Source organism: Myotis brandtii, unplaced genomic scaffold (genome assembly GCF_000412655.1).
Source record: "Myotis brandtii unplaced genomic scaffold, ASM41265v1 scaffold225, whole genome shotgun sequence".
NCBI classification, from domain to species: domain Eukaryota; kingdom Metazoa; phylum Chordata; class Mammalia; order Chiroptera; family Vespertilionidae; genus Myotis; species Myotis brandtii.
The window spans coordinates 1417761-1433542 of record NW_005358435.1 but is presented as its reverse complement, the minus strand read 5'-3'; the positions used below and the strand labels follow the sequence as shown (position 1 = coordinate 1433542).

Genomic DNA, 15782 nt, shown 5'->3' with positions numbered 1-15782 from the left:
ATTCTGCAGGCGGATGTTCCGCCTTCATGCCAAGCCTCTCAGATGCGTCCATCGACCACACCTGCCTCTCCTGACGTGTCCCGTCTACTCTGTGGGCTTTGGCTCTTGGCTCCAGCTTCCTTTGCTCCGTTTGGACCCCAGCCAGCGGCACTGACCTACCTAGGAACTTGCTATAAAGGCAAATTCTTGGGCCCCACCCCAGCCTACGGAATCAGAAACTCTGGGGTGGACCCAGCGCTCTGCGTTCTAACCATCTGCCCAGGTGAGTCTGAGCCTGAGCACCACTGGCGCAGGTGGCCCTTTTCCGTGCATTCCAGCAGGAAGAGTTAGCCCAGCTTTGTCCAGGGGAGGCCACCCACCCTTCTTGTTGCTGCGTCTCACGAACAAAAGGGCTGTTCCTCCAACGCAGACATGTGCGTCATCACTAGCAGACGGAGCCCCTACGATTGTTTCCAGGTATCTCTGGGAACAGTTACTTTTCATCTTCAACCTGAATCATCACGCAGCATCTGGGAGACGTTCTAACCAGCAATGAAACTCGATGTGCGTAGTTCCAGAAAAGGTTCACGACTCGGCCGAAGTGACCGAAATGGGCCCCAGAGGCTCAAGTTAGTTCACGGGTCCAGAGAGCACCTCGTTTGGGACTGCCTGTCGGCCGACAGCAATCTCATTAATTCTAAGGTGCACCTCCCTGTCGGGGATCTTACACTGTAGCTTTGGCTGATGCGTCCAGGTCCAGCTGTTTACTGTGGGAGACCTCAGGCCAGCTGTGTGAGCTTCCGTTTCCTCCCTTGTAAGTAGAGATAGTCACTGCGCCCACCTCATAAGGTTGTTGCAAAGGTTAACGAGAGAAGCGGAAGCCAGGATGTGGCCATGCTCGAGTCTACAGGTGAACAGAACTGGGCAATGGCACTGGATTCTCAAGGGGCGTTTGACCAAGACCCAGGGAGACCAACATCTCTGTTTTCGGGGGGCAGAAGGTCACCCAGGACGTAGGGTTTTTAGTGCTAACTAGGATGGCTGGTCATGTTCTCATGACCTCCTAGCTTTCTGCTCCACAGCTTTCTGCACAAAAAGAAGGCTGACGGGTGTGTGTGGTGGGTGGGGGCAGGGTTATGGGAGTGGCCAGGTCCCCCCCAGGCCAGCCCAAGGAGTCCCTCTCAGTCCTCCCAGGAGGTGAATGCAGGGCCCCTGTCCTCCTGAGCTGAGCGTGACTCCCGGGAGATGGGCGGGGCTTCGGCTCCTGACCTCCCGCCGGCCCCTCTCCTGTGAGCCTCAGCGCCCCAGGATTTCATGGCAAGTCACAGCAGAGGGGGCTCGCGGGAGGAATGTGGATATTAACCAGGTCTCAGAGGTGTGGCTTGCAAAGACTTTCTCCCATTCCGTAGGCTGCCTTTCCAGTCTGTTGTTGCCTTTCATGCGCAGAAGTTTGATGCAGCCCCATTTGTCCATTCTGCCTCTGTTGTGTCGGGGAGAGGGCAGGAAGCAAAGGGCCAGGCACCCAACTGCAGGGATCATTTCAGAGGCAGGGCTGCTCACACATAACATGTGAGTCACCCCAAACAGGTGTCTCCTGGACGGGAAAGGGTTTGTTCCAGGGCTTGGGCTCCTAAGTCTTATCTTCTTGAGTCTCGGTTTCCTCACCTGAAAAATAGGGCGATTCCCATCCCTATCTCCTCCGGCTGTCGTGAGGATTAGAGATCAAGCCTGTGAAACTGTTACTGCTATTGCCATTCTTCACTGATTTATTTAGCAAAAACTTACGAAGCACCTACTGTGTGCCAGGCATGGAAACACATCAGTGAGCCAGAGGCAAAACCCCTGCCTTTGTGGAGTTGGCACTCTAGTTGTGAGTGTGCAAGGAAAAAAAAAAGTAAATAGATACTCTACAGCTCAATGCTATGAAGACAAATACAGCAGGGAAGTGGGACAGGAAGTGCTGGGGGCATGCGACTTTAAGTAAGGTAATCCCAGAAGGCCTCAGTGAGGAGGTGACATTTCAATACAGAACACAGAAGCGTGTGATTATTAATCGTCTTCTGTTGCAGGCGTCTGGAATTCAACAGCCAAGTTACCCAGTCTTGTTGGAGCCTCCTGGATGGCTTTATCAGGGACCCCCCTTTCATCCCTCCCCGACACTCGGCTTCTTGCCATGGGACCTGCAGGTCCCACAGGGAAAGCCTTCAGGTGGCCTTGATCACGGAGGGGCTGCTTTGAGTGTTGGAGTAGCCACTCGTCCCCAGGGATGAGTGTGAGTGTGTATGTGCTGTGTGTGTAAACGCCAGGCTGACCTGAGACCAACCTCTGTCCCCACCACTCACTAGCTATGGGGTCTTGACCGAACCACGTCGCTGCTCTTCAGTTTTTTTGCCAGTAAAACGGGGATGTGAGCCGAAACCGGTGTGGCTCAGTGGATAGAGCGTCGGCCTGCGGACTGAAGGGTCCCAGGTTCGATTCTGGTCAAGGGCATGTACCTGGGTTGCGGACACATCCCCAGCTCCCTTCCTCTCTGTAAAAAATCAATAAAATATATAATAAATAAATAAATAAATAAAACGGGGATGTGAGCAGCGACCTGCACGCTCAGACCTTCCTGTCCCAGCAGATACCTGACAGGCCACTCAGACCCGCTTGCCCTGGAATTAAGAATTGGGACTAATACTGCATTTTGGCGTGGACTTTCCTTCTGCAGAAAAAAAAAGGCACGCTTCTCCCGTGTAACAAGCACACAGACCATCCTGAGATCTCTTTAAATGCAGATTCGGAGTCAGCAGCTCTGGGTGGGGCCGAGACTGGGTTTCTAACAAGCTCCTGAGCAGTGGGCCTGGTCCTCGGGCCACACTTTGAACCGTGAACATCCGAAACCCCGAATATATTTCTGGTTTCTGGTGTCCATCGCTTTTTACATTTTTATTTTTATTTTTTTAAAAATATATTTTTATTGATTTCAGAGAGAAAGGGAGAGGGAGATAGAAACATCAATGAGAGAGAATCATTGATCAGCTGCCTCCTGCACGCCCCCAACTGGGGATCGAGCCCGTAACCCTGGGCATGTGCCTGACCAGAATCGAACCCGGACCCTTCAGTCCACAAGCCGAAACTTATCTACTGAGCCAAACCGGCTAGGCAGTGATGGCGAACCTTTTGAGCTCGGCATGCCAGCATTTTGAAAAACCCTAACTTAACTCTGGTGCCGTGTCACATATAGAAATTTTTTGATATTTGCAACCATAGTAAAACAAAGACTTATATTTTTGATATTTATTTTATATATTTAAATGCCATTTAACAAAGAAAAATCAACCAAAAAAATGAGTTCGCGTGTCAAAGGTTCGCCATCACTGGGCTAGAGCCACTTTTAAAAAATATATATATTTTTATTGATTTCAGAGAGGAAGGGAGAGGGAGAGAGAGAAACATTAATGATGAGAGCGTATCACTGATTGCCTGTCTCCTGCACATCCTCTACTGGGGATTGAGCCCACAACCCGGGCACGTGCCCTGACTGGGAATCGAACCATGACCTCCTGGTTATAGGTCAACGCTCAACCACTGAACCACACCGGCTGGGCAGTATCGCTCTCTTTTGAGTTCCAGCCACACCCTTGCCCTTGGTCCTCAGTGACTCCCTATTCCCTTCTAAATAAAAGTCTCCTCTCGGGCTTAAACTACGACAGCCAGAGCAGGGGTCTGTCACAGGCAAACAACCAACCGTCCTCCCTAAAACAAAGTGAACCTGCACTAGACTGAGAATCACTGAACAGGAACAAAAAACCCACCACTACAAGCAGAATGGAGCTTCCTTCCCACTTCCCACACCCCTTCCCACTCCGAGTGCTGGGCTCACTTATTCATTCAGATCTCTGAGCACCTACTATGTGCCAGACGCCCATGCCAATAGATTTCCTTCCTTTCTCCCCTTTTCCTGGTCCGGTGCTTCTCAAATTTGATCATGTGCCAGAGATTCTGATGGAGATATCAGGGGTAAAGTCTGGATATCTTTATAGCTATATTTTTAAACTAGATTTTTATGGATTTCAGAGAGAAAGGGAGAGGGAGAGAGAGAAACATCCATGACGAGAGAGAATCACTGATCGGCTGCCTCCTGCACACCCCACACTGGGGATCCAGCCCACAACCCGGGCATGTGCCGTGACCAGGAATCAAACTGTGACCATGACCTCCTGGTTCACAGGTCGACGCTCAACCACTGAGCCACGCCGGCCGGGCTATAGCTGTATTTTTTAACAAGGTTTCTAGGTAATTCTTCCTTCCCATCAGCTCTGACTCCCGCTCTGGTCCAGTCTACAGAGACTGCAGTTGGGCGGCTCTGCAGAGGGGCCCTTGGCTTGGATTCCACCGTTGAGCCCTCCTCCCTGTCCCTCGCTGGCCCAGCCGCCTCCACGGCCGTGGGCCTGGGCCTGTGTCCCATCTTAGCCAATGGGGTCTGGAGTTTCTGGGAAGCACGTCCTCCCTGGTAAAGAGCAGCTGTCCCTCTCTCGATCTGTGGACAGGGCTGAGCGAAGGCTTGGGGCATAAAGCAATGGCAGCCTTCTTTTCACCATGACGTGCATGAGGCTCGAGGCCAAAGGACAGCACCCACCACCAGGACACCAAAAAGATGCAAAGAACCTGTCATCTCTGAACTGTGGAACGGACCTGGGTGTGCCCTGCCCATTCTTGTCCAAAGAGATAACCAATGTCTTGCTGTCTGGCCCATTTGTAGTTGAGTGTTAAGGGCAATGGGAAGTACTGGCTGGTTCCGATTCCCAGGACCTTGCCTGGGTCCATGAGATGTTATCCCGGGGAGGGGGCTGGGGGGCTGCCTTCTTCACTCAGCTCCAGGTGGTTCTTTTAAGAGATGCTTCCACGAGGAGTTACTAAGGGACGGTGTGGCTTAGAGACCAGTTCTGCCGATTTCTGGCTCTATCCTCCCAAACAAGTTATTTAACCCCTTTGTTCCTTAGTTATTATGGGTAAAATGGGATAATGACTCTCAGTATTTAATTTACTGTTGCGCAAAGGACTTCAGACAGACGACTTCATAAGAACTACTTAAGAATTAGCTATGCCCGGACCTGGAAGTCACAGTTCAATTCCCAGGCAGGGCACATGCCCGGGTTGTGGACTCGATCCCCAGTAGGGGATGTGCAGGAGGCAGATGATCAGTGATTCTCTCTCATCATTTATGTTTCTCTTTCTCTCTCTATCTCCCTTCCTCTCTCTGAAATCAATGAGAACATATTAAAAAAACAACAAAGAATTAGCTAATATTATTGTTGCCACATTGTATGACAAATCATTACATAGTTTGTCTTACTACATCACTCATGTGCTCAACAACCTTCAATGGCTCCCCAGCTCCTTCAGAAAAAAAAGCCAGAGATGAAGCATGGCTCCTACCACTACTTCCCGTGTCATCTCTAGGCACGGTTATCAGATCTTGCCTCGAGCTGCCCCACCCGCAGACCACCATTAGGAAATGCCCCCTTTCCACCATCTTCCTCCCAAAGGCAGGTGATTCTTTCAAGACGACTTATACGTCTGACCTCACAATATTTTCCCTGGCTTTCCCCAGGGGACTAACTACTTCTTTTACTTTCCGACAAGGCTGGGCGTGCATGTCTCACACCCTGGTCCTGCTCCCCTGCTCATGGGCTTGGAAGTCTCCAGGGGTGAGCATCTCCATTTCTCGGCTCCAGCGTCTGGCGCACAACAGGCCCAGAGCTACTGTCACTGGGCCCCGGGATGGGGCAGGCGCCAGGCGTTGTGCTTCATGCACGTTAATGAACTTCATCCTTACAGCTGAGCGCCCGCTCCTGTTCTCACTCGGTAACTGCTTCTCTGAGCGCCTGTGAGGGGCCAGGCCTGCCTGCAGGGAGACTGACAGTCTAGAACAGCCGTGGGCAAACTACGGCCCGTTTGAAATGAATAAAACTAAAAAAAAAAAAAAAGACCGTACCCTTTTATGTAATGATGTTTACTTTGAATTTATATTAGTTCACACAAACACTCCATCCATGCTTTTGTTCCGGCCCTCCGGTCCAGTTTAAGAACCCATTGTGGCCCTCGAATCAAAAAGTTTGCCCACCCCTGGTCTAGAACAATGGTTCTCAACCTTCTGGCCCTTTAACTGCAGTTCCTCATGTTGTGACCCAACCATAAAATTATTTTCGTTGCTACTTCATAACTGTAATGTTGCTACTGTTATGAATCATAATGTAAATATCTGATATACAGGATGTATTTTCATTGTTACAAATTGAACATAATTAAAGCATAGTGATTAATCACAAAAACAATATGTAATGATATATGTGTTTTCCGATGGTCTTAGGCGACCCCTGTGAAAGGGTTGTTCGACCCCCAAAGGGGTCGTGACCCACAGGTTGAGAACCGCTGATCTAGAAATTATGGGTCGTGACCCACAGGTTGAGAACTGCTGGTCTAGAAATGAAACCACTAATCAATGGCTCACAGGCCAAACAAGCCTTCAGATTCTTTTTTAAGGCTTTCAGATCAACGAGGTGAGTTTGTTCTTCCCTATGTCAATGTCCTCTGGCCACAGACCAGGGACACACCTGCAGGTGACTAAGTTTATTACTCACTGCAGGAGGGAACCCTCAGACCATGGGAGCCGTGGAGTCTCAGTGACAGGGTGCTAGAAAGGACTCAGATTTGGGGCTCATGCTAGGTAATTTGGGGGGAGAGTTCAAGGAAGCCTGCATTGGAAGCTGCCAGAAAGTGGGGGAGCCTGGCCGGCGTGGTTCAGTGGTTAAGCACCAACCTATGAACCAAGAGGTGGTCATGGCTCGATTCCCAGTCAGGGCACATGGGTTGTGGGCTCGATCCCCAGTAGGGAGTACGCAGGGGGCAGTTGACTGATGTTTCTCTCTTATCGTTGATGTTTCCACCTCTCTCTCCCTCTCCCTTCCTCCCTCTAAAAAAAAAAAAAAAGAGAGAAATCAATAAACATATTTAAAAATAAAAGAAAAAGTGGGGGAAAGTCTGTGATTTGACATCATAGTAAATATTACCGAGCAGCAGAGGAGGCTAAAGCTGTAACAGGTAGAGAAGCAGGCGTCGCTCAGATCAGCGTGGGGGGATGTTTGCTATTTTGTGGCGCCAAACGATGATGAAGGTATTTTGCTTTTCCGGTTCCTCCATGGTCACAGAGTGGCCCGGACCATGTTGGTGCTCTGTGACGCTGTTTATGTTCGACAGAACAGCCTGGCCTGGGAGAGCCAGCCCGGCTCCTAGCAACACCAAGACCTCCCGACGATGGCTCCTAGCTGTCCGGCCGCTTTCCTTTCTCTGCTGGCTGCCTACAGCCCTCCCACTCTCCGTCTGCTGCATCCACCACACTGCCAGACCCCCAACAGCAGCCCACTTCCCTTCTCTGGCTAAGTAAAGACCGCTTGTCACCAAATAACTGGTTAGTTACGACTGCCGTGAGTGCTAGGTGGGAGGCAGTGAGAAACCTCATCTCAGGAGTGGCGGGAGGGGAAATCACGGCTAGCTTCTAGGAGGAGGTGGCTTTTAACCTGGGACCTGAAGAGTGAAAACTAACCAAAGGATATGAACAGATCATTCTAGGTCAGGTGATCAATTCAACTAGTATTGGTGGGGGACTTGCCATGAGCCAGGCCCGGTGCCAGCATTTTCTGGGTGCCGTATAGTTTTCACAGCCCGATTCACTGAACAAGAGCTGACACTGACAGTGCTAAGTGTCCTCCATGCAGAAGCCCTACAGCCGGGTTAGAACCCCCAAGGTGACTGCAACTCCATCACTTCCGTGTTACAGTTGGGGAAGCAGGAGTGGCGGGAGGGGAAATCACGGCTAGCTTCTAGGTGGAGGTGACTTTTAACCTGGGACCTGCAGAGTGAAAACTAACCAAAGGAGATGAACAGATCATTCTAGGTCAAGTGATCAATTCAACTAGTATTGGCGGGGACTTGCCATGAGCCAGGCCCGGTGCCAGCAATTTCTGGGTGCTGTATAGTTTTCACAGCCCGATTCACTGAACAAGAGCTAATGCTGACAGTGCTAAGTGTCTTCCATGCAGAAGCCCTAAAGCCGGGTTAGAACCCCCAAGGTGACTGCAACCCCATCACTTCCGTGTTACAGTTGGGGAAGTGGAGACACGGGGCCAAGTGACCTGCCCACGGTGACAGCAAGTGCTCACGGCAGGAGCTCCGCCCAGTCCGGCTCAGGGCCCCGAACTTGCCATTTATTCCCGTCCCCACTTTAAAAATGAGACACCCAGAGTCCTTGGCTCCTCCGGCCCCATGCAGCCAAGACTCGAACCCAGGCCCCTGCCTCTAAAGCCCCACGATTTTAAGCCAGAACTTAGAAAATGCACGTGGGATGCTTTTTCCCCCCACCAGCATCAGCATATAATTTTACTGCTCCTACAGGCAAGTTCTTCAATCCAATGTGAAACAGGAAGCTTCCAAACTACCGGCGGAGAATACATGTTACTGTACATCCAACTAGTGTAGGACAGAGAGAGACCCAGGAGCTGAGTGACGAGGAGGTCGGCTTCATCAAGGACCAAAGAGCGAGAAATAAGCCTGGACCACGTCTGGGAGGGGCATCTGGAGAAAGCTGCCAGTGTCGGTGTCCGGGTTCGGGCTGTGGCCTTGGGCGGGGAGGGGCTCTCCCACCTGGCTGAGACCGGAGTCCCCCGGGAGCTTGTTAAGCACCAGGTGCCTGCGCCTCAGCCAGAGGTGCCGCTCCGGGAGGCAGAGCCCAGGCACCGGGGTCCTTAACAAGCTCCCTGGGGACTCCAGTCCACAGGCAGGTCTGGGCACCGTCACGGGTGGGACACTGATGCCCCGGCGTGGGGGGGCGGGGCTGGGCCCAGAAAACCAAACTAAATTGTGTGAAAGAAAGGAAACCCGCAAGATTCCGCTTGTTTTGTGGCACAGGCGCAGGAACGATCAGAAAGGGCAGCTGAGTCTGGCAGAAAAGCAGCAGATCTCACCATCTGTTCATTCATCTCCTCGTTAAGATAATCATTTACTGAGTCCCATTCCTCTGCCCCAGGTCCTTTCCACGATCGGAAAGGGCAGCTGAGTCTGGCAGAAAAGCAGCAGATCTCACCATCTGTTCATTCATCTCCTCGTTAAGAAAATCAGTCATTTACTGAGTCCCAATCCTCTGCCCCAGGTCCTTTCCGTGGATCACTGCAGAATCCTTACAATGCCCGGTGCTAACTCTATGCCCTGATAGTGGTAGGTACCATAATGATCTCTTTGTACAGACGAGGAATTATTTTTTTTTAATCCTCACCCAAGGGTATTTTTCCACTGCTTTTAGCTAGAGTGGAAGGGAGGTGTGGGGAGAAGACATGGAGGAGAAAAACATCAATGTGAGAGACACATCCATTGGTTGCCTCCTGCACAAGCCCCTACTGGGCTGGGGATCCAGTCTGCAACCAAGGTACGTGCCTTTGAACAGGAATCGAACCCGAGACCCCTTGGTGTACAGGCCGACGCTCTAACCACTGAGCACACCAAGGAGGGCCAGATGAGGAATATTAATAAGAGCGCATAAGTGACTTGTGCAGTCCAGGGCTGTGGGGCGTTAGACTGCGATGCGAGTCCAGCTATCTGTCTCCGGAGCTCAGAGCTCGGAGCTCGGCGCTCCCTTTGACATGTGCAGTGGGTGCCACCATGAGTTGGGCACAAAGAGGACTCCAGGTCTGGCCCGAGCGTACAGGACGGTACGCCCAACTGAGGCGCAGCATGAGTGAAGGAACGTCGGCAGTGGAAATGCTGAGATGGATGTCATCGGGCCAAGAACTAGGATGACAGAGGAGCGATTGGGTGTGGGGTCAGTTTCACTGATGAATGTCACTTGGGCAGTCAGTGGTTCATTTACTCAACCCAGAATGAGCACCCTCCTGCCCAGCACCTTCTTGGCGCTGGGGATGCAGCGGTGAACATGAGGGGTGCAGCCCTGACCTCATTCATGGTGCTTATGGTTCAGCGATGGGGCAGACCTTAAGGTTCATGCCCACATACTCATTGAGTTATGGGGACCTGACCTGGTGTGAGAGAACAGTGTGTGTGTGTGTGTGTGTTGTGTCAAGGAGGGGGGTTGGAGGAAATGCCTCTAGGTGCAGCTCTGAGGGATGCCTAAGAATTAAGTCAGTTCCAGGCAGAGGAACAACACGTCCGGCGGCTCTGAGGCCAGAGGAATCCTGGCTCCTCTGGAAAACAGAAAGGTGTGCGTTGCAGCTGCTGCAATTCACAGGGGAGGGGATGTTCCAGGATAAGCCAGATGCTCTGTGTGCAGACAGTTATGAACCTTCAACTCTTAGGCTGAGCTGGTGTCAGCCAGGCAAAGACAGGAAAGGTATTTCAGGCAGAGGGAACCTCATAGGCAAAGGCTCAGAACACAGAAAGCCGGGTTAGAACCCCCAAGGTGACTGCAACTCCATCACTTCCGTGTTACAGTTGGGGAAGCGGAGACACGGGGCCAAGTGACCTGCCCACGGTGACAGCAAGTGCTCATGGCAGGAGTTCTGCCCAGTCCGGCTCAGGGCCCCGAACTTGCCATTTATTCCCGTCCCCACTTTAAAAATGAGACACCCAGAGTCCTTGGCTCCTCCGGCCCCATGCAGCCAAGACTCGAACCCAGGCCCCTGCCTCCAAAGCCCCACGATTTTAAGCCAGAACTTAGAAAATGCACGTGGGATGCTTTTTCCCCCCGCCAGCATCAGCATCTAATTTTACTGCTCCTACAGGCAAGTTCTTCAATCCAATGTGAAACAGGAAGCTTCCAAACTACCGGCGGAGAATACATGTTACTGTACATCCAACTAGTGTAGGACAGAGAGAGACCCAGGAGCTGAGTGACGAGGAGGTCGGCTTCATCAAGGACCAAAGAGCGAGAAATAAGCCTGGACCACGTCTGGGAGGGGCATCTGGAGAAAGCTGCCAGTGTCGGTGTCCGGGTTCGGGCTGTGGCCTTGGGCGGGGAGGGGCTCTCCCACCTGGCTGAGACCGGAGTCCCCCGGGAGCTTGTTAAGCACCAGGTGCCTGCGCCTCAGCCAGAGGTGCCGCTCCGGGAGGCAGAGCCCAGGCACCGGGGTCCTTAACAAGCTCCCTGGGGACTCCAGTCCACAGGCAGGTCTGGGCACCGTCACGGGTGGGACACTGATGCCCCAGCGTGGGGGGAGCTGGGCCCAGAAAACCAAACTAAATTGTGTGAAAGAAAGGAAACCCGCAAGATTCCGCTTGTTTTGTGGCACAGGCGCAGGAACGATCGGAAAGGGCAGCTGAGTCTGGCAGAAAAGCAGCAGATCTCACCATCTGTTCATTCATCTCCTCGTTAAGAAAATCAGTCATTTACTGAGTCCCAATCCTCTGCCCCAGGTCCTTTCCGTGGATCACTGCAGAATCCTTACAATGCCCGGTGCTAACTCTATGCCCTGATAGTGGTAGGTACCATAATGATCTCTTTGTACAGACGAGGAATTATTTTTTTTTAATCCTCACCCGAGGGTATTTTTCCACTGCTTTTAGCTAGAGTGAAAGGGAGGTGTGGGGAGAAGACGTGGGGGAGAAAAACATCAATGTGAGAGACACATCCATTGGTTGCCTCCTGCACAAGCCCCTACTGGGCTGGGGATCCAGTCTGCAACCAAGGTACGTGCCTTTGAACAGGAATCGAACCCGAGACCCCTTGGTGTGCAGGCCGACGCTCTAACCACTGAGAACACCAAGGAGGGCCAGATGAGGAATATTAATAAGAGTGCATAAGTGACTTGTGCAGTCCAGGGCTGTGAGGCGTTAGACTGCGATGTGAGTCCAGCTATCCGTCTCCGGAGCTCAGAGCTCAGAGCAGGGCGCTCCCTTCAACATGTGCAGTGGGTGCCACCAGGAGTTGGGCACGAAGAGGACTCCAGGTCTGGCCTGAGCGTACAGGACGGTACGCACAACTGAGGCACAGCATGAGTGAAGGAACGTGGGCAGTGGAAATGCTGAGATGGATGTCATCGGGCCAAGAACTAGGATGACAGAGGAGCGATTGGGTGTGGGGTCAGTTTCACTGATGAATGTCACTTGGGCAGTCAGTGGTTCATTTACTCAACCCAGAATGAGCACCCTCCTGCCCAGCACCTTCTTGGCGCTGGGGATGCAGCGGTGAACATGAGGGGTGCAGCCCTGACCTCATTCATGGTGCTTATGGTTCAGCGATGGGGCAGACCTTAAGGTTCATGCCCACATACTCATTGAGTTATGGGAACCTGACCTGGTCCGAGAGAACAGTGTGTGTGTGGTGTCAAGGAGGGGGGTTGGAGGAAATGCCTCTAGGTGCAGCACTGAGGGACACCTAAGAATTAAGTCAGTTCCAGGCAGAGGAACAACACGCACGGCGGCTCTGAGGCCAGAGGAATCCTGGCTCCTTTGGAAAACAGAAAGGTGTGCGTCGCTGCTGCTGCAATTCACAGGGGAGGGGATGTTCCAGGATAAGCCAGATGCTCTGAGTGTAGACAGTTATGAACCTTAAACTCTTAGGCTGAGCTGGTGTCAGCCAGGCAAAGACAGGAAAGGTATTTCAGGCAGAGGGAACCTCATAGGCAAAGGCTCAGAACACAGAAGGATGTAACGATTGGAACACAAATAAAGTGTGGGCCTCGACGCCTCCTCACACTGCGGCATCACGGCATAGCGTGAGGGTACAGGGCGTCTGCTTCTGAGGACAGGGAGCTGAGTCTGCAGAAAGAAGGCGCCCGCGGTAAGGGCCACGATACCTGAGTCCCAGGACTGTCTTGATCCTGTGGTGGGACCCTGGCCATGTCTCACCCACATCTACAGCTACACTGGTCTAGCTGTAGGATGAGAAGGTTGTACCAGGCCCATCTCCAAGGTGTATTTTAGGTTTCAAATGTTCTTGGTGACTTCCTCTAAAACAATAATTAAGATAAACTCTGGAGAGAGTGGGAAGACCTCGAGGTATTATTATTAAGGTTTGTGAGGTGATCAGTTAATGATATTTCAATGTTTTAAAAACTCAGCAGAAACACTATTTTGGGTGCATTAGGGAAACAACTACAGAACTTTGCTTACTACCAAAAAATTCAAACATCACAGCAACATGTATTTGATGAAGAGAAAGTAGGTGGTGTTCTCCACGCCTCAGCTCCAGATGAACTATTTGGTAAACATGAGAATATGCTAAAAAAAAAACAAAAAAGAAAAGAAAAAAAAAAAAAAGCCTGTGGCTCAGTCAGGTTCACAGATGTGTTTTGTTTGGCCATCAAAGTTGCAAAGTTTGGGAAATTTCACATTTGGTTGGTTTCTCTGAAACACTCAAGTATCTGATTGCATCCAAACAGCAGCTATCTCCGCTTTCCCACAGTCCTCACCATTCCCTAATGTGCGCAGTTTACATTCCTCTCATTAGTATGACCTGCCTCACTCCTGTTCTAGAAGCTGCCCTTGAATATAATGATATATATGTATGCATCTGTATGAGTTTTACACTTGGAGATTTTTCTCTGTCCGCATATAGATCTAGCTCCCCTTTTCAAAGCCAAGTTTTAATCCACTGTCTGAATCTCTGATATTGATTTATCTAATTTCCTCTTGTTGTAGACATATAAAAGTTCCACTTACTTTACAGTATGCGCTATAAGTTTTACAGGATAAATACCTGGGAGTGGACTTACTGGGTAAATGTGTTTCATGTACATTTTGAAATGTGGAAGATCTGAAATCTAACATTAAAAACTCAAAAGATACCACAAAATCTCCCAGGTTATGTGAATTTACCTCCCCAGGAAGGGGAGCAGCTCCTCCCCCTAAGCCTTGTCGACAGGCATGTCTTCCACTGCTGAGGCAGCAGGCATACTTCCCTGCTGGTGCCTCCTGTCTAGCACCTATTGCCTTTGCCGACTTTTCCACTTGGTTCTTTTTCGCGACGTCACTGATTTTTAGGAGTTCTTTACATATGACGCACATTAGGCCTTAGTCACATATGTTGCAATTCTCTTCTCCAGTTGCCTTTAGACTTTTCGATACATTGTTTTCACTTTGGAAAAATTGCAAGTTAATCTGCAACTACTTACATGCTTCTTTTTCTTTGGTGGTGGGGGTGGGGGGTGGTGTCCACAACCTGTCTTCTTTGGTAGGCACAGTATTTTTTGTTTTTAAATTTAAAAATGTGAATGCCTTTAGCTAAGGAATACATTCTCTAATTCCCCACAGGACCCCACAATGTCAGTACTCACTCTTAAATGGGTTACTTCATATTTGTAAAGTTATCTGTCTGACCCCCTTAAGACAGGTTATATAGGTGTAAGTGTAGGTGTATGTGTGTGTTTGTGCGCGCGCGTGTGTGTCTGTGGGTACACATGTGTGTGCGTCTGTGTGTATAGTATTACTCTAGGACTTTTATGGTTTCATTATACACAGTTAAATTTGGGATCCATCTACAGCTTATTTTTGGTGGAGTGAACGGATACCACCCAGAACTGGGATGAACTTTTCTGTTTTCCTGGTTGTACCCCAGGGGAGGGAGGCATCAATGCCTGCTTATAGGGTTAAAAACAAGCAAAAAAAAAAAAAACCCCTCTTTTTTATCCCTTAATACAAATAATGCAAATGCGAAGACCACATACATATTCCCATCACCCAGAATAGCTATCTTTTTTTTTTAACAGCAATGCATTTCCTGCGAGTATTCTTCCTCTTAGTATTAGGTTTTTGCTTTAGAAACTTGTTTTTTTAATTTTGTTTGGTTTAACATGTGACAACATGCATAACTGCTAACACTTAATGTTTTAACCCAGCCGTTCCCAAACCCTGCTGGGTGGCTGGTTTCCCAGTGGAGCTTGTTAAAAATAATGAACCAGCAACCCTAGCGGGTGAACCCTGGGAAACTATATTTTTCACAAGTTCCGTGGCGGCGTCTGGGACATGGCCCACTTTGCCCGGCTCCCCATCCCCCCGCCGTACCTGTGATGGTCTGGGTCTCCGAGGTGATGGTCCTAGTGGTGGTCTGTGTCTGGGTGGCAGGCACCGTTTCCTCGGAAACGAACTGGACGGTGCTGGGGGCCGCCGCGGTCGTGCTGGTCAGCTGGCAGCCACTCTGCTTGTGAGCTACAAAGGCGTCCAAGTTGTTAAACTGCTGCTTGCAGATGCCACAGATATGGATGTCGGGGGTCAGCTCGACCAGCACCGTTGTGCCCCCAGGAACTCCATGGGACAAAGGGAAAGTGACAGATTAATCCCAAACAGTGTGAAATTACAATACAAACCAAATCCATGTAGGAAAACAGGGCATGGTGGCAGACATGGCTAGTTGCCGGCTCAATGTCCATTCCACTTCCCTCTTCTTCCTTGCAAACAGGTTTCCGAGTCTGTCCTAGCAGTAACGCACCCAGACCCAAGTAATGGCTCCTAACACATTTTTGTCCGTAGGGGCACGCGTGGCATTTTACAGGAGAATGTTCTTTGATATGCATGTCTGCCCTGCACTTCGAAAAATCAGCAGCCCAGCTAAAGAATGGTTGTACCTCTTCTTTCCCCCCATAAGGATAAAAAAAAGAAAAAGATAATCAAACAAGAAAAAAAAATGGTTGTACTTCCCAGTCATGAAAACGAATCCCTCCACGTTTCCAAATCCTATCCACCCTCCCCCCTCAATTGTAAGAGCCACCACTCTAAATAATGTTGGTCCCCTCCATACTTGGGAACCCCTGCAGCACACTGCTAAAGGAGGTTCTGGAGAAAGTTTGGCTTTCATGATAAAAAGGGAACAGGCA

General features: G+C 50.4%; 1 protein-coding gene across 1 annotated transcript in view; it reads right to left on the bottom strand.

Annotated features, from left to right (window-relative positions):
- Positions 1–15241, bottom strand: part of ZFP64 (ZFP64 zinc finger protein) — a gene marked incomplete at its 5' end in the record, with an annotated part of 32419 nt that extends 17178 nt beyond the window's left edge. Inside the window, one exon of the mRNA XM_014539650.1 lies at positions 14974–15241. Within this exon, the coding sequence (XP_014395136.1) occupies positions 14974–15241 (268 nt within the window). The remainder of the gene's footprint in view (positions 1–14973) is intronic.
- Positions 15242–15782: the final 541 nt, after the last annotated feature.